This window comes from Sciurus vulgaris (genome assembly GCF_902686455.1).
Source record: "Sciurus vulgaris genome assembly, chromosome: 3".
Lineage (NCBI taxonomy): Eukaryota > Metazoa > Chordata > Mammalia > Rodentia > Sciuridae > Sciurus > Sciurus vulgaris.
The window spans coordinates 113,889,489-113,917,203 of record NC_136463.1 but is presented as its reverse complement, the minus strand read 5'-3'; the positions used below and the strand labels follow the sequence as shown (position 1 = coordinate 113,917,203).

At 42.4% G+C, this 27,715-nt stretch overlaps 2 protein-coding genes and 1 long non-coding RNA gene across 3 annotated transcripts in view; 1 reads left to right on the top strand and 2 right to left on the bottom strand.

Moving 5' to 3' along the window:
• WDSUB1 (WD repeat, sterile alpha motif and U-box domain containing 1) overlaps nucleotides 1-10,382 on the top strand; it is a 44,088-nt gene extending 33,706 nt beyond the window's left edge. The window contains exon 11 of the mRNA XM_079131800.1: nucleotides 8,516-10,382. Coding sequence (XP_078987926.1) covers nucleotides 8,516-8,673 — 158 coding nt within the window. The 3' untranslated portion in view covers nucleotides 8,674-10,382. The remainder of the gene's footprint in view (nucleotides 1-8,515) is intronic.
• On the bottom strand, nucleotides 186-4,711 carry LOC306656534. Its single transcript, XR_013762551.1, has 2 exons — nucleotides 3,591-4,711; nucleotides 186-3,496 (listed from the first exon to the last, which is right to left on the bottom strand). It is a non-coding gene; the product is annotated as an uncharacterized lncRNA (long non-coding RNA).
• Nucleotides 10,383-11,604: 1,222 nt separating the features above from the next.
• Nucleotides 11,605-27,715, bottom strand: part of TANC1 (tetratricopeptide repeat, ankyrin repeat and coiled-coil containing 1) — a 226,962-nt gene continuing 210,851 nt past the window's right edge. Inside the window, 8 exon segments of the mRNA XM_079131851.1 lie at nucleotides 11,605-14,765; nucleotides 15,347-15,447; nucleotides 16,208-16,354; nucleotides 18,046-18,137; nucleotides 19,496-19,628; nucleotides 23,194-23,369; nucleotides 23,722-23,845; nucleotides 25,422-25,555. Coding sequence (XP_078987977.1) covers nucleotides 13,322-14,765; nucleotides 15,347-15,447; nucleotides 16,208-16,354; nucleotides 18,046-18,137; nucleotides 19,496-19,628; nucleotides 23,194-23,369; nucleotides 23,722-23,845; nucleotides 25,422-25,555 — 2,351 coding nt within the window. The 3' untranslated portion in view covers nucleotides 11,605-13,321.

Sequence of the window (27,715 nt, the reverse complement as noted above, 5' to 3'; positions counted from 1 at the left end):
TATTTCCTTGGGATATGTGCCCCAGTGCAGTTAGTATATTAGAAACTGTATTCCTTACACTAGGAAGACAATGTGTTTTACACTTTCCCGTTCCTTGCCTGTATTGGATATCAGTGATTCAATGACACATGAAGAGTAACCTCACTTTGCATTTCTAAAATATCCATTCTAAAATTTTTTCCAAGTTTTCTGTGTCTTTAAAAGCATTTGCTACTTTGATACAAATTTTACAAGTGGTTTAGTTTTGAGGCTGTTTTTTTGGGGAAAGACATCTGCATGGGATCAGAGAATATGAAAGGATTTTGAGGGGAGAATAGTTTGAGATTTTCTTTGTTCATTTCTTGTTAATAGTAAAATTTCAGACATTTTATAAAAATGTCTCTGTAGTTGGAAAGTCATTTTCAGCAACATTGATATATTAGGATATAACATGTTAAAATTCAATCCTTATCTTTAAATAGTGGAATTGGACCAGTGTCTTTATGATTATTGATTTGGGCTAATTGCTATTGGCACTGAGAGTTTTCTAAGTTTCCATTTTGATCCCCCCACCACTGGTATTTTGGAAGGCATAAGCCTTACCTCTTTTGAATTAATTGCCTTGGATGAATTTCTAAGATATTTTCATCTTATTCTTTTAAAAAAGTCAAGCAATAAACATTACCACTGATACAGTTTTTGTGTGTGTCCTTCTGGATATTTTGTTATTTTAACTGATACATAAAAACTGTACATACTTTGGGGGTACCATGTGTTTTGATAATTCTTTGCCAACATGTCATCATATAGTACCTACAGGTGCACTTGTGTAAATATGTTTTAGTTTATTTAAATACATTGAATTATATTCATGTCAATTTAAAAAAAAACTAGCTTGATCATTCTTGCCCATTTAGTCTTTCTTAGAATTGTTTTATGTTACAAAAAATCTCTGATACTTTGACTAGGATTATTAGAAAAGTTAAATGAGGGGTGAAAGTAACTTTGCATTAGTCAGGCATTCCTTTTATTTTCCTGTTCCTGCCAGGTCTGTTCTATTTAATGTTAATTCACTGAAAGTAACAATTCATGATATAAAAACCTACTAACTTTGATCTGACCACTTTGCCTTGTTTTCCAGAGTTTTTACTATATCCGGGGAACACTCTCCTCTTATTTCAGTTCAGGTGTTCCGTTAGTTTAATCCCTTTTTTGCTTCAAAGAATGTCTTTGGATTTCTTTGTGCTTCTTGAATATATGTCTTTTGCCAATTTCAGCCATTCTCATACATGTTCTCTTTTCAGACCTTCCTACTAATATTCTGTAAGTTGTCTAACCTGCATATTGGAATTTCAGTTATTGTATTTTTCTTCTCTGGAAATTCTATTTAGCATGTAGAGTGTGAGCATAGACCTTGGAGGCCAGACTGCTTGGGTTTAAATGCCAGTTGTCACTCCATATCAGTATATCCTTTAAAAGGTATTCAGGCCAGTTTCCTCAATTGTAAAATAAGGATAATTGTAATGCTTGAATTACAAAGTTGTTATACAGAATGAATTAATATAGTACCCTGCAATAGTCTGATACATTACTTTTCTCACAGTACATTTTTCCTAAGGCTGTGTCATTTTTTTGAGGCTTTTGGGATCCTAATCAAGTATTACCTATAGAATTCTGGTGGGAAAGAGGGCATTTAACTCCAGAGAAGAAGTATGCTTGGTCCATTTTCTTGGACAGGAATGTGGGCAGCATAGTGCTTGAATTTTTTTTTCATGGACAACAGAGATAATATAAATTTAGAGTATACATTTTTAAAAATGCTGCTTTTATTCACCATTCCTAGGCATAACATAGTTAGAAATTTTTAGGATTACTCAATCTGCTTTCTTATTAGAAACACAAGCATAGAGAATGGGTAAATCTTGCAATAGGTATTATGCCAGAACTTATTCATCTGAGTGCATTAAGTTGAAGATTGTGCCCATTTAAATAACCCAGGAGCTTCTTAACTATTTACTTCTTAGAACTAGAAAGGATGAAAATAATTTAAAAATATTTAGGTCAGTTTGAAAATGTAGCGAAAACAAGCAAACTTAATACTGAATGTAATATGTACCATATTTTTAAAGTTTTTTCCCCTACTTGTGTTTGATCTCAACTTAGCTATAGTAAACTTTTTATGTGAATTTAAAAAAAGTGTCATGAATACAAATTGTCAGATGCAATCATTTTGAGTTATAATATTCAGTGCTTTTTTTCATTCAAATATGGTAGAGGTGATGTGGTCTGTGATGCAGCTCTGACAGTCCTTTTCTTTACTTTGGGATAACTCAGTTGCCTAGGGTAAGAAACTGGCAGAGAAAAAGCATTCATTTAAGAAAATTCAACTAAAGGTGACAAAATATACTAAAAATTGAATAAGCTAATTAGCTAATTTAAAATCCTTGGTTTCTTCTTTTCAGATGAAATTAGCATAAAGGTAACCAGTACATCAGAAATATAAACATCAAATTTATGAATTCAGCTCCCATTAAAGAATTTTTCTGTGATTTATAGGGGAAAAAATTCTGAGATTAGCTAATAACACACAATCCTTCTACAAATGAGACAGTTGTAGCAAGAAGAAGGGGGCCATATACTTGTCACCTGGAAAGATGGAATTCAGATCCCTAAGAAATGTAGGAGACTGTGATTATTTTTTTGAAATGAGACTTAAATTTTTTAGTTGTTGATGGGCCTTTTATTCATTAATTTATATGTGGTGCTCAGCATCAAACCCAGTGCCTCACACATTTGAGGCAAGTGCTCTACCACTGAGCCACAACTCCAGCGACTATGATTCTTAGCATAACCATTATAGCGGTGCAGTCCCAAACACAGCCACGACCTTGACCATACTTCAGTCTGAAATAGTGATACATCAAATTCTGAACCTTCAAAATAGAAAGTATACCTTCTTTTTAAACACATATGGCACATTCTTTAAAGGGTTCCCTCACTTTAAAGTCTAGCTTGGTGACAAATGAAATAGCTGTTACTGAACTCACAGGATTTCACATAGTAAAACTAAAATGGGTATCATTTATGAGTAGTAGGTGAGTGTGATGGTAATATTACTTTGGTTCAACATACTAAGCTTTTTAATAAAGTGGAGCACATTTTCCTATGCAAAGTATTCTTAAACTTGACAGCAAAGAATTTGAATAAACCCTTCCAAAAATGCCCAAAATACATGCAAAATGATACACAGTACTGAAATACAAATCCACACTGAACAACCACGTCACACCTGCTAAAATGGCTAAAAGAAAATTAGAAGAAAGTGTTGGCAAGGATGTACAGAAATTGGAATTGAGGTTTGGCAGTTTCCCAAAAGGTTACCAACGATCCACTCCTGTGTATACTCATGTTCACATGGATAGAACTGAAGAAGAGAAAGCCCAAATCTCAAGAGATAAATGGATAAAATGTAGTATAGCTATACAATGGAATATTACCAGTCATAAAGAACAAGTATCTGGGGAGATAGCTCAGTCGGTAGAGTGCTTGCCTTGTAAGCACAAGGCCCTGGGTTCGATCCCCAGCACCCCCCCCCCCCAAAAAAAAAGTACTGGAACATACTAGAAGCTATATATAAACTTATGCCACATCTTGTGTAATTTAATTATGAAATATTTGAAGCAGGCAAATTGTGTAGAGAAAGTAAAATGTTTGAAACAGGCAAATCACAGAAAGAATAGTGGCTGTGGTTTTTTCTTTAATTGAAATGGTCTGAATTAAATAGTGGTAATGATTGTACAACTTGGAAATATACCAAGAATTTATGAATTTTATGGTATGTGAAGTATAACGAGCAAAAGTCACAGATATCAGTATCTGCACTTAGCATGTACTGTACCATCTCTAGGATTGAAGGACAAAAGAGAAGTTGGGTTTCTCAGAACCTCACATGGTCTCAGAGCCAGAACTCAGACCTCTAAGGAGCTGCCCAGCTGGCGCTAGTGTCTGTAAGGGGGCAGGATAAGACATTTGGAGAGACTGTAACCAGCTTCTCCTACCAGATGAAAAGCCATGGGCAGGAACAACACTGATAGGGGCTCTTGCCCAGTTCCAGTCTCCCTCTAGAAATATCACTGCAGGTTCTAGACCTATGATACCAAAACCAGACAAAGACACATCAAGGATTAATAGTGGCAAATTGCATACAAAACATTAAAAATGTAATGCACCATAATCAAGTGGGGTTTAGTTCCAGGGATGCAAGGTTGATTCAGCCTATGGAAATCAATATGTAATTCATCATATCAGCATACCTTAAAGTCCAGAATCACATGATTATATTAATAGATGCAGAAAAGAAGCATTTTGACAAAATACAGCATCCATTCATGTTCAAAACGCTAGAAAAACTATGGATAGTAGGAACATACCTCAACATTGTAAAAGCTGTCTATGCTAAGCCCAAGTCCAACATCATTCTAAGTGGAGAAAAATTGAAAGCATTCCCTCTAAAAAGTGGAACAAGACATAGATGCTCTACTTTTATCACTTCTAGTCAACAGAGTCTTTGAAACTCTAGCCAGAGCAATTAGGCAAAAGAAAGAAATTAAAGGGGCTGGGGTTATGGCTCAGTGGTACAGGCTTTGCTAGCATGTGTGAGGCACTGGGTTTGATTCTCAGCATCGCATATGAATAAATGTTCATTGACAACTAAAACAAATACATATATATATAAATAAAAAGTAAGAAAGGGATATGAAGAAGAAAAGAAGGGCTCAAATTATCCCTATTTGCTGACAACCATGATTCTATATTTAGAAGACCCAAAGAACTCCACCAGAAATCTTCTAGAACTCATAAATGAATTCAGCAAAATAATAAGATATAAAATTAACACCCATAAATCAATTGTATTCCTATACACTGATGATGAATCAGTTCAAAGAAAAGTTAGGAAAACTATCACATTCAGAATAGCCTCAAAATAAAATTTGGGACTTAATCTAACAAAAGAGACCTCTAAAATGAAAACTACAGAACACTAAAGAAAGAAACTGAAGACCTTAGAATATGGAAAGATCTCCCATGCTCTTGGGATAGGCAAAATTAATATTGTCAAAAATGGCCATACAACCAAAAGTGCTATACAGATTCAATACAGTTCCTATTAAAATTCCAATGACATTTCTCATAGAAAAGGAAGTCCTGAAATTCATTTGGAAAAATAAGAAGCCCACAGTAGCTAAGGCAATCCTCAGCAAGAAAAGTGAAGCAGCAGGCATCACAATACTAGACCTTAAGTTATATTACAGAGCTATAGTAACAAAAACAGCATGGTATTGGCACCAAAAGAGACATGAAGACCAGTGGAACAGAATAAAAGAAATAGAGACAAACTGACATAAATACAGTTATCTCATACCAAAGACACTGTAAATACACATTGGGGAAAAAAAAGAGCTTTTTCAACAAATGGTGCTAGGAAAACTGGAAATCCATTTGTAGCAGAATGAAATTGAACTCCTATCTCTCACCCTGCAGAAAACTCAAAGTGGATCAAGGACCTAGGCATTAGACCAGAGACCCTGCACCTACTAGAAGGAATAGTAGTCCCAAATATACATCATGTTGGCTTAGAAACTGACTTCCTCAACAAGACTCCTGAAGCACAAGAAATAAAATCAAGAATCTTCACAGCAAAGGAGACAGTTAATAATGCGAAGAGATGGCCTATAAAAAAAACTTTGCCAGCTGCACCTCAGATCATTAATCTCCATGATAAAGAACTCAAAAAGTTTAACACCAAAAAAAAAAAAAAAAAAAAAAGACTCAATCAGTAAATGGGCAAAAGAACTAAACAGCCACTTCAGAGAAGAAGAAATACAATTGGTTAACAAATATATGAAAAAATGTTCAACATAGTAGGAATTAGAGAACTGCAAATTAAAACCATGCTGAGATTTCATCTTACTCCAGTCAGAATGGCGGAGTAACAATAAATGTTGGCGAGGTTGTGGGGGAAAAGGTACACTCATACTGCTGCTGCGACTGCAAAATTGGTGCAACCACTATGGAAAGAAGTATGGAGATTCCTCAGAAAACTTGGAATGAAACCACCATTTGACCCATTTTCCCTCTCCTCGGAACATATCCAAGGGACTTAAAATCAGCATACTGTGGTGATGCAGCCACATCAATGTTTATAGCAGCTCAACTCACAATAGATAAACTGCGGAACCAATCTCGATGCCCTTCAACAGATGATTGGATAAGGAAAATGTGGCATACATACACAATAGAATATTACTCAGCCATAAAGAAGAATGAAATTATGGCATTTGCAGGCAAATGGATAGAACTGGAGACTACCATGCTAAGTGAAATGAGCTAATCCCCCAAAACCAAAGGCCGAATGTTCTCTCTTGTGGGTGCTAACCCACAAGGAAGGGCAGGGAGAGAAAGAAGTTCATTGAATTAGATGAAGGGAAGGGATGGGGATAGGAATAGGAGAGACAGAATGAATTGGACATAGCTTTCCTACATGACCATTGTAGCTCCACATCATGTACAACCGCAGAATGGGATCCTTTAGAATAAGTTAAACTGCATGTATGTATTCAAAATACACTCTGCTGTCATGTGTTATTAAAAAAACCTAGACATAATATGTAAAAATTATCAGATCTAAATAAAACTACACATCATCCCTGTAAAATATACTTGAACAGATACAAATTGTAGGATGCTGATAGAACTCAACAAGATGTCAGGTTTTTTTCATTTTATAAACTTAACATCCTGATAAACATTCTTTTTCCCTAGTGATTCAGAGGGTGACTATTAGATTCCACTTGAAAGAATAAACAAGAAGAGCAAAAACAAACCTAGGAAAGAACAGTAAGGCAGGCTACCAGTTCTATCAGGTTATTAGAACATGTTACAAAATCTCTAAAAGTGTAGTATTATTGGCACATGAATAAACCAAGGGAAAATAATCCTTAAAAACTCAGATGTTGATGCAAGTGAGTTAGGAAATTTAGTGAGTGATAAAGATAGTATTTTTAAATCCACAGTATTCTGACAACTGAATAGTTGTGTGGAAAGAAGATATAATTGTATTTTTTGAGACTACTACACATATAAATTAATTCCAAATAGGTCTGAAATCTAAACATAAAGAAAACCAAAATTTTTCAAGTCCCAGAAAAAAATGTAGGTAAATTCCTTGATGGAATGGGGAAAACTCTCCTAAACAGTACTTTTTTTCCCTAAGAAAAGGAAGATTAAGAGAAAAATAGGCAAAAAAAAAAAAAAAAAAAAAAAAAGTTAATAGTTCATAGGAAAAAGAAAACTGATGGCTCAAAAATACAGAAAAATTGTTACAGGACATACTATGCCATTGCTCACCTAAAGATTGGTAGTATTATGAGTTAAGACATCACATTCTGTTGATGCTGTAGCATTAGACATGTAGCATGTAGACATTCTCATAAACATTGCTACTAGGAAGGAAATTGGTGCTAACAAAATTACATACATACACTCCAGCTTCTCGGAATCTCCCCAAAATGCATTACCAAAAATACAAGTAAACATGCTCAAGGCTATTCACTGCAACACTACTGTAAAAGGAAAAGACCAGAAACCACCCAGATGTACAGGAGAGTACTGGGGCATTTTAAAAAGAACACAACGAGATGCAGATGAGCATATGTTAGCTTTTACAGAGAATGTCTACATATGAACCTGCTTATATAAGAACTGATATACATGGATACATGGTTACCTGTGTGAGAAGGGAGGGAACAAGGACTGGACAGGATAGAGGAGACTCATTCTGAATGTTAGTTTTTACTTCTAAACCATATAAATGATGTTTAATCACATACTTCAATTAGATCACCATGGTGGACTTACCTTGATGATAGAATCAAAGAAATCTTAAATTTCGGACTTAACAGTAGTAATATACTGCCATAATTTCAAAGCAAATAGGTGGAACCCAGAGTGTCAGCCTAAGAGAAAAAACTACAAATAAAGGGATTTTTTTCAAGGGGCAGTCCTAAGAATTCCCTAACTGTCAAGTCCTTAGTGGGGCAAGTTCTGTATCTCTAGCTTTTTCTCTAGTATGTAGGGAAGTTTAGCTTAGTTATTCCTAAGACGCTATCATTTTTAGCCAAATTTGTCTTTACTACCACTCTACTCAGCTCTTTCCCTTTCTCCAACTACGTCTGATTTTTTGACAGGGTGCTGGTCTCAGTGGTAGTGTTCAGAAGGAACCATAGAAAGTATTGTGAGTTAATAACAATGCTGTTCTAAGTGACTGGGTGTCACAGAGCACAACCCAATCTTAATGCATATAAAACAGGAGAATTTCAGTTATGACAGGAATTACTTTGGTATAGTGATCCAAGCATGACAAGAATACCATTCAAATCCCCACAGAGGCCTGGGCAATGAGTTTTTATACTCAGTTCATTTTAGTAACCCTAACTTACTTTCCCACATCTCAAATAATTTGTTTACTTTTTTTTAGATGGCTATTCATATGAAAAGGAAGCAATGGAAAATTGGATCAGCAAAAAGAAGCGTACAAGTCCAATGACAAATCTTGTTCTTCCTTCAGTGGTTCTCACCCCAAATAGGACTCTGAAAATGGCCATCAATCGATGGCTGGAGACCCATCAAAAATAAAGCTATTAGCTGTTTGTTGCATGTCTATAATCTCAGCCACTCAGGAGGCTGAGGCAAGAGGAATCCAAGTTTAAGGCCAGCCACAGCAGCTTAGCAAGACCTTGTTTAAAAAATTTTAAAAACGTCTGGGGATGTAGCTTAGTGGCAGAGTACTCCTAGTATGTGCAAGGCCCTGGGTTTGATCCTCAGTACTGCAAAAAAATAAATGGTTTATATTGTAGTATTTATATTTTCAGTGATCTCATTTGAATTAAAAAGTAAGCAAGCATTATTAAAAGCAAAACAGAAGGAAAAAGGTAAACAATTTAGTTACAAAAATCTTAAGTTCTCATTCTTTAAAACAGCTGCGGATATAGCTCAGTTGGTAGTGTTTGCTTTGCATGTACAAGGCCCTGGGTTCAACATACCCAGCACCACACACACACACATACACACACAAAAAAACAACAAAACAAAAAACCCCACATATGGGCTTAATTATATATCTTTTTTTTGTACTAATGAAAATAAAATGTTGACTTTAAATTGCGCTTTAAATTTATTCTGGTTAGGTATAGGTCATGTCCCTTTATAACTAAAGATCAGAATATGATATAACAGATGTTTATATCCTAGTCAATAGCTATTCATTTGATAACTTGAGGATTTATAACAAAATAATTATAAATTGCTTATGACTGAAAAAATTACTTCAGACATGTTTAATAAGCAATTTTGTTGGATTCTGTATTTGTAGGATACTAAGAATTTTTTTTATTCAAGCCCAGGTACAAGTTAGATGAAATAAATTATCATGAATAAGTCAATCTGACTTTGCATAATACACAAAGTGGCAAACCAGCCTCCTTTTAAAATTTAGACTTTTTAGATGTTGTCTCGGGGAGATCATACAAAGGCGTTTTTACATAGTGTCTGATACTTGGTGTGCCTTCACCGCCTGACTGGTATTCAGGTCCAGGAAGGCAGTGCTCTACCGACTTCTCACTTGTCTGGTGTACGCTGTCTGTCGGAACGGGGCATCGGTGGGAAGAACAAAACTGCAAGGGCAAGTAGGCACCAGGACCGTCTTTAACCCTCACCACATCATCCCCCAGTCTCTCTGGAGTTGTTCAAGAATGCTGAAACTTGGCAACATGAATGTCTGTAGTATTTAGTCTTTCCCTGTATTTGATAAATGTACAGTTATTGTATGTGTGTACTCTATGTTCACGGAAAGGTGGCAAGGCTACCACAGAAATTTCCAAATACTCTTTATAGTGACTACTTTGTAAAATTTTTTAACTTAATGGATTACTGAACTGCAGTTCCTTTGTTACAGCAGGAATTTACAATTATTGTAGAAAGGGTAATTTTTCTTATACTGCACGTGCTTTTTACTTTCTTGCTAATGTGAACAAAAAGATTGGAAACATTCTAGGTGTTTTTAAAGTGTATTCTGCAGAGAAAGTATGCTAACATGTGTAACAAGATTTTTTTAATTTAAAAGAGCCGATTAGACCAACTATCTTTTTGGTTTGTTTCCAAAGAGGGTTGGGGTGATATTTAATAAAAATTACTAAAAGCCAGTGAAAGTTGTTAATAAAAAAAAAAAAAAAAAAAAAAGGAGAAAAATCAATGAAAAAGGTTATTTGGATGTGTTAGAGTGCTTTTGCTTTTCTACAGTTTCTTCTATACCAATATGACCAAAAATGAAATCTTCAAAATTGAAATACCTGTTTTTTGTATAAACACACACACAAACCAAAGCCAAATAACTCCTTCCACATAAGTAAAGAAAACAAAATCCAAGACCATCTATAGGAAGCATCAGGACACAGCCTCTCTGTTGGACTCTCCAGGCCCCAGTGTTGGTTCAGGACTATGTGGGACCAGTACCTAGTGCCCTCTGACCCAGAGATTCCCAAGGGAATTTCACTTCTTGGGGTAACTGACCAAGTTTCTTCTCTTTACTAAGACTATATCAAAATCATAATCTAATGTGTTACTAATTCAATTAACACACTGGCTGCTTTTCAGGAAAAAACAAGACAAGAATGTCCAAGCGTCCGAGGACAAGAATTATGTATTATCCAGTTTTTTTTTTTTTTTTTTTTTTTTAGTTTTACCTTTATTACCACAATACCTTTATTTTATTTATGTGTATGTGGTGCTGAGAATTTAACTCAGTGCCTTACATGTATGTGCTAGGCAAGCACTGTACCACTGAGCTACAACCCCAGCACCCCCCGGTTTTGTTGTTTAAACTTTATATAGCTTTAAGAGACTGAATATACTTCATGTAGGCTTCTAGGAATACTAGTTACCAGACAATAACCTAAAATAATTAGGCTTAAGATGCCAAGTTAAAATTATATCATGATAAAAGTTTGTTTACTCTTTGTTCACTCCTTTGAAACTGAAATATGTGGGTATAAAGACAAATACAAACTTCGAACAAAGATAACACAAATGTGTCGAAGAACAAACGGCCTTAACAGTGCTCAGTATATTGCCAAAGAGCTTGAGAGTTACAATATTAAAATTCCCCTGTTGGCAGTGAAAACAGACAACGAATACAGATTGCTTTTCCTCATCCTTTGTTTCCAGCAAAAAAGACTAGCTCTGACCCTTGGATATTTTGGAATTTCTGGAAGTTGCTACCCATATTGTAAAATTATAAAATGAAATTTAATATGTGTTTGGTAGTATTTGTACAGAAAAGTGCTACCCTAAAGCAAAGAGTGAAACACAGGTTAAAAGAAGGCAGGGAGGGGCTAGGGTTGTGATTCAGTGGTAATACGCTCACCTGGCACGGGTAAGGCACTGGGTTTGATCCTCAGCATAACATAAAAACAAATAAAGGCAAAACAAAAACCAAAACAAAACAACAAGGCAGGGAGCTGCTGTCAGGGTGCACTACTTACCAGTGAATCAGTGCAATGCCAACCCGAGTCTAGTAATGGCCTTTATTCCTTATGGAAAAGTACAGTAGTTGTGCAGAACCAAAACTACATAACAAAAGAGTAAGACTTTCACAAATATTAAAGAAAATAATAATAAATAAGCTATAGTAGTTATAGAAGAACTCATGGGAAGCCTATAAAAATGATAAAGCTGTTTATACAAAGTACACTATACACACACTCAGGAACAAATGTTGAAGGATGACACCAGAAAGTTCCTATTCGTACAAAATCCTAAAGATGTTCACAGGAACTTCATAACTATTCATTTTTAAAACATTCTGCAAATATAGAACTTCCTTCTCCCCCATTCTAAAAAATAAATTTCACATCCCAACATATAAAACAAATATACTTCCACCTCTCTTAACTGAGCAACTTAACATCCTCCAATAGCACACCATTTTCATATAAAAATACCTTTGAACCAAGGTTCATTCGTGTACCTTATCTTTACAAATGAATAATACATCAGTTTGGACTTAAGTAGCACCTCAAAGGTGTTCATATAAACGAGATAAAGTGCCGTTACTGATATACTGTTAACATGCCATAATATACATCATTCAGTGCAATAACCAGCGTGGATAAAACTTACAGAGAACATGCAAATATATGACTGGGGTTTTGTTGTTTGCTTTTGTTTTAAGATTAACTACTTTGAAATAGTTATATTTACAAGTTCAAATAAGAATGGGCTAGCTATTTAATATATACAACATGTGACTATGAAGTAATGATGGCATAACAAAAGCAACAACCAACCATACCTTAAACATCCAATTTAAACACTGTCCTTAAGGGACTTTGGAAGGTTTGTGTTAGGAACGTCAGCACTTATAAGAGCAGTTTGGAACCAGTTGAGACCTAATCTATAAGCTACTAAGAATGCTGGTCTTAATGTTTTTGCTTAAATCCAATTTAGGACTACCAATCAAGATTCCAGATAGCTTAGATTGTTTCCACATATTAGAACACCTTGAAGCATGAATATAGTTTCAAAAAAGGTGCTATGAAAGTATTTTGAATAAGAACCATAACATGGAAACAAGTGTTTAATCCTCTCAAAAGAACTTCTTATAAAGGGAAAAATACTTGGACGTTTTCATGTTTTGTTTGAAGAACAAAAAAGAAAAAATAAGCTGTATTTCTAGTCACACATATTCAGCTAGAAATCACTCATGTTTTAATTGTATATATATATGTATGTAAAAATAAAATTGGAGTTTGACTCAATGTAACTGTAACTTGAAATCTCATCTTTTCCAGAATATGTCATTAGGATATTTTATTATGAGTTAAACCTGTTGTTCTTTAACAATAGACCTTTTTTTTTTTTTTCCCCTAAGTACATACCATGATTTTACCACATAGCAAAGGCTAGGAGGAAATTGATAAAACCAAATAGTTTTCATAAGAGAAAAGTTAATGTCTTCTTGACTGTATTAAATTTTTAACTTGATGGGCATAGCTAACTGTAGTTTTTAGTTCTGTTTAGCATTCTTATTATGGTGACTTCTAGCGATTTATTAAAGTTTTATTCTGTATTCTTAATATATCAATTGCATCTGATCCACCCCAGATGGAAAAAAGAAAAAGAAAAAAAACATGGCTAAAAAGTGATTTTTATGATGAAAAACCATTTAATTATTTACCACCAGGAGCCAACACACTTTTCCCAATCCTACAAACGAGTCTCTTAAGGCTCACACATTTGACTCAATGAACGAGCGCTTTGGTTTTGCCGTGGTGAGGTGGCTCCTGTGGGCTTCGTTACTGACGTGAGGTGGGGGCTTGGAGATACTTTCCTGGTACAGATGAGAAACGCTCTTAGTTATCCTGCTGTCTTGACGGTGGGCTGGAATTTGGCACTTGCTTTCTTCTAGCTCCTTCACCTGTGCCCCATTGTGGACGCTGCCACTCAGGGTGGAGGCTGAACAGGTTTTGGCTTGGCCGGGATAGCCTCCTTGTTTGAGAGAGGGCTTCTCAGAGTTAGAGCACTGCAGGCCAGCTGCAGTGGGTGTGCTTGTCAGGAGCCCCTCTGCCGCCTGACAGTGCCAGGTGCGGTTTGAAGGGCTGCTCTGCTGTTGGAACCTTGCCGTCTTGTCCATGATCCCCATGAATGGAGTATTGCGTGGCCGGTGCTCGGCGGTGCCACTCTGCACCTGGCTTACAACCTTGTCTTTAATTCGAGCATCTGGCCCTTGGACCTTGAAGCCATCTGAAAAACTACTGCTTGAAGTCAAACTACTGGTTGAACTTGACATCTTTACACTGCTAGATGGAGAGCCAGAAGAGCCTGAGCTGGTGAGGGAAGCTGGGTGTCGCGCATCTCCGAAGCCCACTGGTCCGCCCTGGCTTGGAGGGGCCACATCCACAGCCACAGAAGCATGGGACAGCAGCCTCTCCGCAGTTTTTACCTTGCTTGGCAAAGGATATGCAGCACCACTCTCACTGCGCTGTAGCTGGACATTCTGGCTGGAGCCCAGCCGATCCCCGAAGTGGCCAGAACCAGCTCCCACAGTGAAGGTGCCTGCTCCCTCAAAATGCTGGTTTCTGCTCCCAGCAGGAGCTCCAGGGATTCTACCCGGCATGGGACTTGGAGGAGGATTCTGACAAGAGACCTGCATTTTTGTGCCACTGTTTCTGATGCCAGACTGGCCAGAACCCAGATGTTGGTTGGTTTTCACTATCTGAGCCTGTTTGGTGGGCTGCATAACCAACCCCGGCTGAGTGACAGTCTCCCGTAGGGACTTGCTGACTCCTGCCCTACTCTGCGGTGATACTGGCCTGCCTTTGGACTGTAGCCCTTCTTGAAGGTTTCGGATATACGGGGAAGGGGCAGACGAGGATGGCTGCTGGCACCTGGCAGTCGGGGAAATGGATTCTTCCTGTGGAGAAGTTTCCTCCTCTTCGGCCTCATCGAAGTGAAAGTGGTCCTTTAACACAGGGGTGGGGGTGTCCTCCTCATTATCTTCGTTATCTGAGGCACCGGGTGCAGCTGGCGGGGGGCACTGCTGTTTCTGCTGCTGGTTCTTCTGGAGTTGCTTGCACTCCTCTTCTACACGGGCCAGGAGTCTCTTGATTTCCTGATTGGTGGGACAGAGTTTCACAGCCTCCTGCAAGTCAGCCAGCGCTGCCACGAACTGCCTTTATGTGAAGACATAAGATCTGATTACAGGCCAGTTATGAGCATGCTCTGTGTATAACTGTTCATGAAATAGCTGTGCTCTCAGGAAAGAGAAGTTAGCTGCATGAGGTCGGACCACTTATTGTGTTGCCAAGTCCTGTTTTAGCCCACAGTTACTCAGCTAAGTGGCAGTGCTGACTTCTAACCCAGAAGTGGGTGGTTTACGTAGGTATAAGTCAGTGGACGCCACATTATCTTCAGTGGCCCCTCACTATGCCCAGCTCTAACTTGGAAGGCATGTACAATACTTCCCTCCTCTTACTGCCCCTGGTTGGTAGTCTCCCTGAAATATGGACTTACTCAGGTGCTCAGTGTTGCAGTGAGTCTCAAATTTGTTGGAATATTTTCTGAGATTTTGGGAGCCAACACTTTAGCCATCGACAGTAACATGCCTCTTGGAAGCTGCTAATTTAGGATTCAAAGGGACAAGAGGCATCTGAATAACCCTCATGAAGCAAAACCTCCTCACATTTGACTAGCATTTTTGATCCCAAAGGAAAAAAAGTGTTCCTGTAGTTGGGTAGGTGACCCCAGACAGTACCTGCTATTTCTCTTCGCTCTTGCCCTGGCATAAAAGGCTTCATAGGACTTGGGTTTCAATTCCAGAGCCTTGGAAGCAAATTCTTCTGCCATGCCAAAGTCCTGGTGTCAATATTAAAATACATGAGTCAGAAGCAGTACTGAAACAATTACAGGCAACTCTTTCATAGGAGCTCAGCTAATAGGTGCCATAGCATGGGGACATAACTAGAGAGGGAGGAAGGGCACAATGAGTTTTCCTGTTGCTCTCGTTTTATAGTTAGACAATCACGGGCTATTACTATTCTCAGGAATCCAGCGACTGATGGCTCAGGAGGGAGATGAGCAGTAGAGCCAGGGGTGCAGGCCAGCCCAGGGAGAGGCATGTCTGCTCCAGCAGGAAAGGGACAGTGTGGGGACAGGCAGGTCTGAGGGGGGCAAGGCAGGGGGTGGGGTGGTGGAGTTAAAAAAAAAAGAAGTACTGAAACATCTACTGGTTACAAATTAACCACGAGTTAACTATGACTAGCTGCAAATTAGTCACTGGCAGGCTCCCTGTGCCAACCCAAGGAGCCCTAGGCAGGCAGACTCTCAGACTTTTCTGTTGGGACCTTCTTTCTGAATCTGGGGATGGGCCAGTGTTGGCAGTGTCCCTGTTGGGAAGCAGAGAGGAGCAGTTTTCCCTCACCATCCTGGGAGGCGGGTAGTGACTGGGACCTATACAGGTGGTCGTTGGAGGGCAGACAGTGCAGCTTCCCACACGCTGGGCTCATAAGTAAGGACACCAGTCAGGGAGGCTTCCTGGGATCTGGTCTGCGGCAGGGCTGCCGCTGCCCTATGAGTTCTACCGCCAAAGGTCTGGATTAGAAAGGCCCCAGCTTACATTTGTTTTCCTTCGGCATCGAGACAAATTGAGATAGAGGGAGACTCTTAATTCATTGAATGGTCTCATGTCCTCCCCAAATCCTTCTCGAGGAAACTTCCTTAGGGCGTACTGGTACCGCTGTGCTGCCTCCTTCATCTTCCCTTTCTAGGATTCAAAAACAATTACAGAACTTTGTCCTTTTCCAGAGTAAACTCCCACACCTGGAGACCTCTGTGTAAAACCATCACAGCACATGGAAAGGTGAGCAGGTGCCAGGGCAGGTGCCAGGGCAGAAGCCAGGGCGCTAACCAGCCCAAGACGCTCGAATTCCACGCCCGCACCGGCCTCTGCGACGTGTGGTCACACAAGGAGGAGGAAGATGGCTTTTCAAGAAGACGTGTGTAAATGGCCAAGTCGATATTTGTCCATCTGAATGAATCTGTCTACCTTCTTAGTTATCTACGTTTAAAAGTTATTTCAAGAATGATCTCTCATCTAAAGATATTTTAAGGCCAAGTATAATGGAAATTGGAAGAAAAAATGATGCAGTTTCTAAGGCAAGTAGAGGCTTGTGGACAAATCCAGAGCTTGCTGCAGAATAATAATTCTTTAAAAAAGAACTAAAGCACGGGCTTTAAAAATCAGAGCAGCGCCACATCATTTTCAAGGCTAAAGAAATCCATTTGCTCAGTCAGCCCTGCCGCGCAGCAGGCGCGCAGCCTGTGGAAGATGGCTTGATGTTTCTGACATAATTGCCTACCAAAATCCATATTAAAACCACTTCAAAGCCACAACAATGCACACTCTGAACTCAATTTCAAACTGATTCCAAGCCAGGAGCCCTGCTGGGTCATGCTATATGCCTATTTATTTGTTACTATTAAAAAAATGAAAAGGGGGAAAAAACCTACAACATAGCAAATACAGCTGCCTGGTAGTAAAAAGGATTAAAATAGTCACAATCTAGTTTTTCCCCCTCTTGTAATCTTTTAATTCTATCTAATTACAGTCTGGAAAGAACAGTGATCTGTGTAAATAGCCTCCACGTCTGACTAGACCTGGGGTTGGCAAACCAGAGCGTGCCATCCAAATCTGGCCTGCCACCTGTCTTCACAATGAAGTCTGACTGGGCCATGGGCACGCTCCTTCACTTGTCATCTGTAGCTGCTTGGTACCACCATGGCCTGTAAAACCTAAAACGTGTACTATCTGGTTCTTTACATTTTTCAGAAAAAAAAAATCTTTATGGAAAACTGACATCGTGGCAGCTCAGGAGGCAGAGGCAGGGGCATGATAAGTCTGAGGTCAACCTGGGCAATTTAGTAAGACCCTGTCTCAAGATGAAATATAAAGGTTCCATCCCTAGTAGTAAAATAAGTAAAAATGCAACTAAATAGATAATAAGATAGGAAAGCTTGGGAGACTGAATGATTCTTTTCTTTTCTTCTGGAAGTACCCCCCAGATGTTCCTTTCCATGGGTCACATTCTGTGCCCAGTGCTGTGCTCTGAATGCGGGAAGAACATGCAGGCTAAGGAACCTCCGGTCGATGTGCCGGATGAGATGGGGTGACTCCCCTCTGCACCACAGCTTCAGGCAGGAAGTTACAGCTACAGCCTCAAGAATTAGTTCTGAAATAATGGTTCTCAGACACAAAGAGAAGGGCTTTCTAGTTAAGATTCTGCTGTTGAGAGATTAAACAAACCCTGGGCATGAGGCCAGGTTAGCATCTTCTAAACTTCCATTACCACTAAGTTATATACGCTGTGTGCAGAAGCACAGCTCTGGCTGTAAATCCCCATCTAAAAGGCTGTTTGGAGGCAGTTCTAGCAGCGCGGAGAGGGAGCCACCACTTACTTTGTACATCATGTTTCCTTCCTCCATTAATTTCTGTAAAAGTATAATCAAGATATCAGGTTTGGAAGTGGCCATCGCCCAGGCAGCATTTCCTGCAAAACAAACATGCTTTCAGAAGTGCTTCCGAGGTGCTGGAGAAAAGGGGTTCAGTTCTTCTGTGGCCCCCACAGCGGCTCACAAACAGCAGAAGCCCCACTGCAAAGACTGCTGCTGTGTGTGTCTTGGGCTTCCAGAAGGCAGTATGGAGGAGGAACGGGAGCCAGGCACCGGCGGGGGGAGCTGGTGGAGCTTCTAACCTATTTTATGCTGAACTGGACACACAGGTGGGGCACAGTGCCGGCACCAATCTGTCCCGTTGAAAAACCGAGTGAGAAACCAAGGCACCAGTGCAGCTAAGACCCACACCTCCTCCTCAGAGGGAGAGAAGGCAGCCGGGCCTCAGAGCCATTTCCCCAGTGACCCCCGCACCCCTCATTCAGCGGCGGGCAGGTTGGTGCCCTGAGTCCCACTCAGCCTGCTCTGAGGCTTCTTAGCCTGGGCCCTCCTGCCTGGCCCTGTCCAGCTTCTCTCCTGACCTGCATCACAGCCACCGCCTTCTCTCCAACCCACTCCAAGCACTTGGGCGCTGCAGAAAGGCAAAGTGCTAGGCACACACGGTGACGCTGCCATACTACAATCTGAGAGAGGACGTTCAGTGCCCTGGGCCTTGGTTTTCTCCCGTAAGAGGATGTTATTATCACTGCCTACCTATAGGGCTGGGGGAGAAGCAAGTTAGAACTTGCCTAGGCTAGTTCCTGGTGCCATTAACCACTTCATATTTGCAAATGGAGTTTCCATCTAAGTCCCTGGCCTGGAACTGCTCCTGGCAAAGGTCTTGTGCATCCATCCAAAATAGGTGCTTCTGTTGCTCTTTCCTCTGCCTGTTCAGTGGCGTGACATTGCAGCCAGCCTTACGGATGGAGCTCTCCTTGCTCAGCCCCTCCACAAGTAGTTCAAGGAATCCCCCCAGTTCTTCAGAGAAACCACGCTGGGGTTACCACCTCCCCAGCTCAGCACGGCTGGCTGCTGTAGAACAGAGGACCTCAGCCCTGGTTGCTCCCCAGCATCGCCCTGTGAGCTTTGGTTCCTACCAGTGCTTGGCCAGCCCCACAGTTAGAGCCCCGTCTAACTCCTCCCTGATGTGGCTCCAGCGTGTCCCAAACACCCGTGATTCCACACTGGCCTCAGCTTTAGCTTCTGTTTTATACCCCCAATGGTAAGATTATCATAAGCTACTTAAACATGTTGGATAACTGATGAAATAAGACAGAGGAGAGGGAAGGGGTGTCGGGATGAGGGACAGGAAATGCCCTCTTGCTTGTCCTGAGAGCAGGTGATCTTCATGCTCCCTAAGGGACTCTGAGGTCTGAGGCTGTCCTTCTCCTGCTGAATGGAGGCGCAGTTCACTGACCTAACTTGGCTCCTTTTCTGAGTAGCGTAACCACAACAGAGGTGTTCCGACAACCAATGGCTCTGTCCAGGGGACGCATTCCGCTATGGTCCACGTGCTCAATCACGGCTCCCTTCTCCACCAGATACAGCACCTGCGGCGGGAGAGCGGAGGCTTGAGGAGCAGCACCTGGCAGGAGCGGCCGCTCGCCCACCTCTGCTTTCTGAAATAAAGAGGTCTTCATTTGGGGGCTGGCGGTCTTAGTTCTACCCCTATTTCAGATGCCTCTGATCATTAGGGATCCTAGAATGGAGATGAGTCGACATGAAACCAAGAACAGGAGCGGCAGCTCACCGCTAAGCCTTCTCTGCTGAAGTGGCTTTGCTACCAGAAACGAAGTCAGCTCGTGGGGCCAGCACTTTACGCACAGGCCCTCACTTACCAGGCTGCGCACAGTGTGACCGGTCTACCTGTCTGACCCCACTTGCTGGCCTCACAGAGGAGACATCGCCTCTGGCTGCGGTTAACCAGTGGCAGGGCTTCTCCCGAGCTGCAGCCCACAGCGCCGGGCGCCAGTCCACACTGCACAGGTCCGCAGGCTTGGAAGACCAGTGGCTTGGGACCAGGTGGACCTGAAAGAATTCACTTTAAAGCTCAAAAAAGAGACCTGAAAAATATTTGGACTGTAAAAATGTCAAGTTTGAGATTATGGTACAAAGACTTGATGTGATAAAATAACTGTCACGTGGGTCAACCAGGAAACACTAGGGAAAATCACTTCAGCCACTCAAATTTCTCTACTTACTGGACAAGAAACCTGTAGCCAGTTTAGGTTTTCGTGTGGATTTGATAGGACATGCCTCCTGTCAGTCTACCAGCTATTCAAACTGATACCAGGGGCTTCATAGCCCCTGGTATTTTAAACTGTAGTTTAAAAGTGGGCAAAGGGCTGGGTAGAGTAACACACACCTATAGTCCAGCGATTTGGGAGGCTGAGGCAGGAGAATCAAAAGTTAGAGGCTAGACCAGGCAACTTAGCAAGGTCCGTAGTAATTTGTGAGAACCTGTCTCACTAAAAAAAGAATGGGGAAGTAGCTCAGTGGTAGTGGGCACCTGGGTTCAATACCCAGTCCCCCCACCCAAGCGAAGGACTTGAATAGATATTTTGTCAATGATGATGATATAAAATAAGCATATGAAAGGTGCTCAATTGGTGAATCATCAGGGCAATAAAAGTCAAAATAAGACATCATCTCACACCCACCTGGATGGCTATTATAAAAAATAAATAAATAAATAAATAAAAACAAGAAAACAAATGTTTGTGAGTATGTGAAGAAACTGGAACCCTGTGTTCTGTTGATGGAAATGTGAAATGGTATCGCTGCTGTGGGAGATTGTGGCAGTTCCTCAAAAAATCAACAATAAAATTACCATTTGATCCAGCCATTCCATTTCTGGGTATGTACTCAAGAGGACTGAGAGACATATCCTTAAGAGACATATCCTGAGTAGCACAATTCATGATTGTTCAAATGTGGACGCAACATAGTTTATGTGTAAGTGGAATATTACTCAACTTTAAAAAGGGAATTCTGACACATGGTACAACATTGATGAACCTCAAGGACATTAAACTAAGTGAAATAAGTCAGTCACAAAAAGACACACTAGGATTCCACTTAGGTGAGTTTTCTAAAATAGTCAAAATCACAAGAGGCAGAAAGAAAGACGGCTACCAGAGGCTGTTTGGAGGCTGGGGGTGGGCATGGGGAAATGAATGGGTTCCAAGATGAAAAATGCTGGACACTGGTTTTACAGCAGTGTGAATATACTTAACACTACTGAACTCTAAATACTTATAAATGGTTGAGATGGTAGATTCTGTGTGTTTTTACCACAAACTTTTTTTGGGGGGGGGGCTGCTAAAGATTAGGGGCACATTACTATTGAGCTACGTATCCAGCCATTTTTATTTTTTATATTGAGACAGGATCTCACTAAATTACTGAGGGCTTTGCTAAGTTGCTGAGGGTGGCCTCCAACTTGTGATCCTCCTGTCTCAGCCTCCTAAGTTTCTGGGATTAGAGGCATATGCCACAGTGCCCAAATAAACATTTTTTAAAAAAATAACACTGGAATGCTAAACTCTTTCACTCTTCCCTGATGTTGATAAAGTACTGAATTTGGTAAGATAGCTGAAAAAAATAAATGCAAGGATATGGGAATGTAAAATGGCACAGCTTCCGTGGAAGATTATGATTAAAATCGTATTTAAGGGGCTGGGGTTGTAGCTCAGTGGAGAGCACTTGCCCAGCACATGTGAGGCACTGGTTTGATCCTCAGCACCACATACAAATAAATAAATAGAATAGAGGTATTGTGTCCCTCTACAACTAAAAACAAGAACAAAAAAGAAATTAAAAATCATATTTAACTAAATATTTGTTCTTGAAAAATCAAGAACTGCAATTTATAATGTACCACAAAACTCTAACACCGTGTGTGTGTGTGTGTGTGTGTGTGTGTGTGTGTGTGTGTGTGTGTGTGTGTGTCCTCATACATGCCAGGTAAGTGCTCTGCCCTGAGCTGGCCCTCCAGCCCAACCTCGGTGCCTCTGAACAGCACAAGGTCCTCAGCACACACGGGTCTCCAGGGAGTCCTCACGTCAGACTCACTGAACACTCTCTGGCACCTCAGGGGCCTGGGATGTAGAGCTGACACTGACAAGGTTTCTGTCCTGAAAGACATCTCCCAGTTCTCAGTTTATTAAGGTTTTATCGCCTTATGCCTTCATTAGATTGAGGCATGTGGCAAACAAACAGAGATAGTGCCAAAGCCTTTTATATTTTTAGACAATTAATACCACATTGCTTTAAAAACCAACCAGCAAATGTACAAAATGGAATATTACTTGGCCTCAAATAGGAAATTCTGTCATTTTCAACCAGGTGGATAAGCCTGGAGGACATGACACCGAATGGAACAGGCCAGGCACAGAAAGACAAACACTGCACGATCTCACTTGTATGCTACAAAGTCAAAGGAGCAGAGAGATGGCTTATAGCATAATATAGGTCACCAGAGGGGTGGGTGGGGAATGGGAGAGGTGGCGGGAGTTCCGGGGTCTACAGCACACCATGCGGATGACAGTTAATGTGCTGTGTATTTCAAAATAGCTGAGAGGGAGGATTTTAAATGTTCCCATCAGAAATGAAACATACACGAGGTGGTAGCTAAGGACATTAGTCTGATTTGCTCAATCCATGACGTATGCACATCCTGCAACACCACACTGTGCCACATACAATTACTGGTCAAACAAAAAACAAACTAGCTCACTATTTAGTTGTTTCCTGCGTATAAAAGTGGTTTCTGAAGGATCAGTGCAGCATTCTGTTTACATGGACCGCTGTGAGAAAACAAGGCTGCACCTGCACATGGGTCCACACATTCACGTGCACGTCTAGGGTGCCTGAGGCTTGTAAGCAGGGAATCTGAAGCTTTTAAGAATATGCTTAAAATCTTTACTACAGCCCTGGAATGGACTGCACATCACAGAATCAGGGAAAACTGAAAGGTCACCCACCACAGCCAGGCTGCACCCAGGCATGTGTCACAAACGCTCTGAGCCCTTTGGATCCGGGTTCTCTCTCCCGCGCTGTCCTGTCCTGGCGTGGCATGCAGGTGGAGGGGAGCAAAGTCCTGTGGGTACTCACGGTGTCAGCATCGCCATAGAAAGCAGCCAGGTCCAGGGGAGTACGGCCATTCTTGTCGGTCTGGTCTATCTCAGCTCCTTCCTCAACCAGATACTGGACCACTGCCCTGTGGCCTTTCAGACAAGCCCAGCTCAATGCGGACAGACCCTCTTTGTCCAGAGAAGAAAGGGCGGCACCTGAAATGAAAGCTCAGTCACAGAACATGGATCCTATGGGGTGAAGGCCGGAAGCAAAGGGTCTCCCAGTGCAGAGTGCCCGGCTACACGGTGCGCTGGGCGGAACAGCGTGTCACAGTAAGCACCGCAGCTAAAAGATGACGGCCAAATGGCCTGCACTGAAGCTGAGCAATGGTGTGTGGGCTGTGCCACCTATTCTTTCTACATGTGCATGTGAGAAAATTCCCTTAACAAAAACAGATCTATTTCCATAACTGAAAGACTTCAATTTGGAAGCAGAAAAGTACTGAGTGGGTCTACTGAAGCCTCTGTCCATGCAGAAGAAACCTATGCAGGGCAACATGCCAGTTACCTTTTGAAAGGAGGAATTCCACGGTGCTTAAGTGCCCTTCACAAGCAGCTACCATGAGGGGTGTTCGGCCCTGCTTGTCACTCAGGTTCACGTCACAGCCGCGTTCCAACAGCAACCTAACAATCTGAAAGGAGTGCTCAGAGTTAATCTCCTTCAGCAATGCTATGCCACATTCTCTATATGCAGCACACATTCAATCTTTGGAAGTCAATGAATGGCACTTTTCTTGTAAAACTCCATGTTTCTGAATGCTGTGTGCTACATGGAGTCCATACAATCTCTCTACTGTATTCCTTTGAACAGAATCTTTTTCTAAATATATGCTCTTTTAACAATCCCAGCTTATGAGTGTGTCTACAAATACCACATGTACCAGGCAGAAACAGTCATTTGCAGGGAGTGATGCCAATCACCGTTAAGGAATGACAGGACCACTACAGTGAGGAAGGTGGGATAACTAGGAATGACTGAGGAGAGTCAGCCAGGTTCCAAGCTGGCACTGAAGCTGAGCAGAGGCAGCCCTTTGTACCCAAGGATCCACACTGGTGTATGCATCAACAGCAGACTGAAAATATTCAGAAAACAACTGCATCTGTCCTGAACATATACGGACTTTTTTCTTATCATGATTCCTTGAACAATACAATATCATAACTTTCTATGTAGCATTTACATAGATACTAGATATTTACTAGATATTCTAAGTCATCCAGAGATGATTTAAAGTACATGGGAGAATGTGCATAGTTGCATAGTGTATGCAATTTTACATTTAGGACTTCAACATCCTCCGAGTCTGGTATCTCCAGGGAACCAATCTCCCCACTGATCCTAAGGTAACCGTACCTACAAGAGCAGAGCATGGGGCAAGGGAGGGGCTGGGAAACTGCTGTCCAGCCCTGCCAAGCAACATGCTTTCCCAAGACCCAGGGCTGGGGGATGGTTCCCCCTTCTCCGAGGGCAACTTTTAGCCTCAGAAATACACCTTTACACCATGTAAGGTGGTGAGGCTGGGGAGGAAAAGGAGCACAGCAGGCAGCTCAGGATACCATGACGAGGAAGTGCTTTATCCACTGTGGGTCCAGAGCCTCCCCTGACACATAACTCATCACCGCGCCTCGGTGACAAAGGTGCCATATTCCCATTGCTTTCAATCTTCCCCTGACTCAGCAAACACTGAGATTAGCCTTCTTATAAGGGGCATAAGATCCATCTGTCTGTCTGTGGCATGGTGCAACTTGGGCCTGGTGTGGGGCAGGGACGTGACCACTGTTTACAAAATGAAGGAATAAATGGTCAACTAGTGTGCAAGACCCCCACTCGTGGAATCAGAGACAGCCATGAAAATGGCTCCTTTTCCAAGGAGCACAACAGATCCACTCTTTTTCAAGGATGTGGGGCCACAGGGTTACAAAATGATAGGAGCTGCGGACACACAGGAACAAAGCTAATACGACCACGCAGGGTCTGCTCTGACCCTCCACAGGTAAAGGGAAGTACTGGGTGTGTTTGGCCAGGCTGTCAGTGTTGTTCTCCAGTTCAAGTGGCTATGCTGTGTGGTCACATGTGTGCTTCTACGCAGTGGCCTGAGGGCACAGGCAGAGGCCAAGGACAGGACGCGGTTGGGGGCACAGGTGGTCCCCACAGTGAACCCCGTCCTCGCTCACTGTTTCTGAAGCATCCAGGGGCCCACTGGGTACCTGCCAATGCCCCTGGCGTGCTGCACAAAACAAAGGGGGGACCCCCCTCCGGTTCGTCCGCGATACGGCCGCTCCACGCTGCAGCAGCAGCTCGCAGACCTCCAGCTTCCCTCTTCCTGCGGCGGCGGTCAGAGCTGCAGGGAAGTCAAGGGGCGGGAGGCCGTTAGCAGGGTGGACCACAGGGGGCCAGAGTCTTTGACGCTTGCTCTCCCACCGGTATTCTCTGCCCTTGAACTTGGGTGGACTGACAGCCATGATCAGTGGAACACAGCAAGGGTGACGCGGTGCCAGTGCCTGGGGCCCGAGGGTACGGCAAACTACACTTCCTTACATCTTGGAAGCCAGACGTCCCGCTGTGAGGAAGCCCAAGCATCCCTGTGCTGAGACCCACGCAGAGAAGCAGCCTGGTGTCTGCCGGGTGAGCACCCAGTGCACAGCCAGCACCAGATGCCAGCCGTGCACATGTGCCAACCTGGGAAGGGTCGCTGGCAAAGCCAACCAGCTAGAGGGTGCAGGCTGTCCTCCCCTACCCCACCAGGCCCTGCTCCAAATGCACATTCAGGAGCCACCAAGTTCTGGTCTTGTTTTTTCACAGCAAGAAATAACCAGAATACAGCGCATCACAGACACGGTATTATGGCCAGCCTGGCCACTCATCCTCAAGTCACATCTTATCTGACAAAACTAATTTCCTTAGGCAGTCACAGGCGTATCACATCACTCCTGCTCTGACGGAGCTTAGCATCCTTAACAAGCAAAGAGGTAGAGTCAAAAGAAAAAAATGGGATTGGATTGGAGAGGGTGCAGGGTGGACACAGGGTGGGGGTGCAGGCTCAAGTGCTGCCGTGGGAAGGGCAAGAACAGAGTCGGGGTGCTAGGACCTCCCACCAGTGATGGTCAGTCACCCCCTCAAGTAAAGGACAGCAGCAGGCAGCAAGGACAATCCCAGGCCAGGACAAGCTCTTCGTGGTGCAAGAGGACAGGCCAGGGCTGAGGGCACAGGACAGACCCTCCCCAGGAGAACCAGGCACTTGCCCTAGTGAAGCATGGTGCTTAGGCTCCCCGCCTGGTGCAGCCAGGCCTACAAACGCTCAGCTTCCGTAAGAGAGTGCTCAACTAGTCGGTGAGCCAGACTTCTCAGGCTGGACCCAGGAAAACAGGGTCAGGCCTGCCTCCAAGGGCAAGCACAGATTCCTGTGAATTTATGGAAAGGGCCCAAGGTCATCGGTTATCCAGGGAACTGAGAATGGGACGTGGGATGACCGGAATGCCCATCTGGGCCTGGTGGGAATGAAGGCAGGAGACAGACAGCTCCAGGAAACAGGCTGAGGCTATTAAGTCAAAGATCCAAGTCTCCTTGCACAGCACACAGTCCCTGGCCCATGGTGAGGCCCTTCACGGCAGGAGGTCACAGTGGAGGGAAGTTGCTCCATTTAAGGTGGCTGGGAAGTGGGTGTGTGTGTGCAGGGAAGATGCACCTTCCAAGGCTGCCCAGGGACCCTCCTCTAGCCATGCCCCTGCCTACCGTTACCACCCAGGCAGACCATTCAAACGAGGAAGGACTGACCAGGTTATAGCTCTCACAATCCACTCATTTCACCTCTGGACATCCCTGCATTCACACAGGAGCTTTTGAAGGACACTTCTTATCTAAACCATAGACTAGCAGAGGGTGCAGAGCACCTGCACACCAAGGCTCCCAGAACATGAGAACACTCCTCAGCTCTGGAGTCCAGGAGTTAAGGACTTAACACAGGTCAAGAGACCTGAAAATGGGACTAGTCCCTTTTGCTGTGTGTGATCTTGACCAGTGCTTGAGGTCTCTGGGCTTTAGTTTTCTTGTTTGTACAGCTAGCAGGTTGAACCAGATCAGATTTATGAAGAGTCCAAAGGTTCACCATATGCTTAAATCTAATTTCACTCTTTAAGTGCATCTTTTAAAAAAAATGTGTCAGAAATGCAATACTCTACACCACATCTGCTGTTAAATTTCAACACCCCGAGGCTGCCCAGCACATTGACACCCGGGATCACTGTGACTTGTCATTGAGCAGTCTCCATAATAATGCTTCTCCTGTCATCTGTCTAGTTCGAGAATTTCTTACAACTCTAAGAGAAGCCATTTTTAGCCACAGTTGCCATCTGTACCACTGATCTGGATGAATGCAGAATTGTTCCAAGATGGTGCAACCAGAACAGGGCAGAAGGAAGTGGCCACTGCCGCTGATCTGGTTTGCAGGTGCCACTCCTGTCTGTGTCAGGTGAACGGGCCCACTGTCCCTTGGAGCAGATGT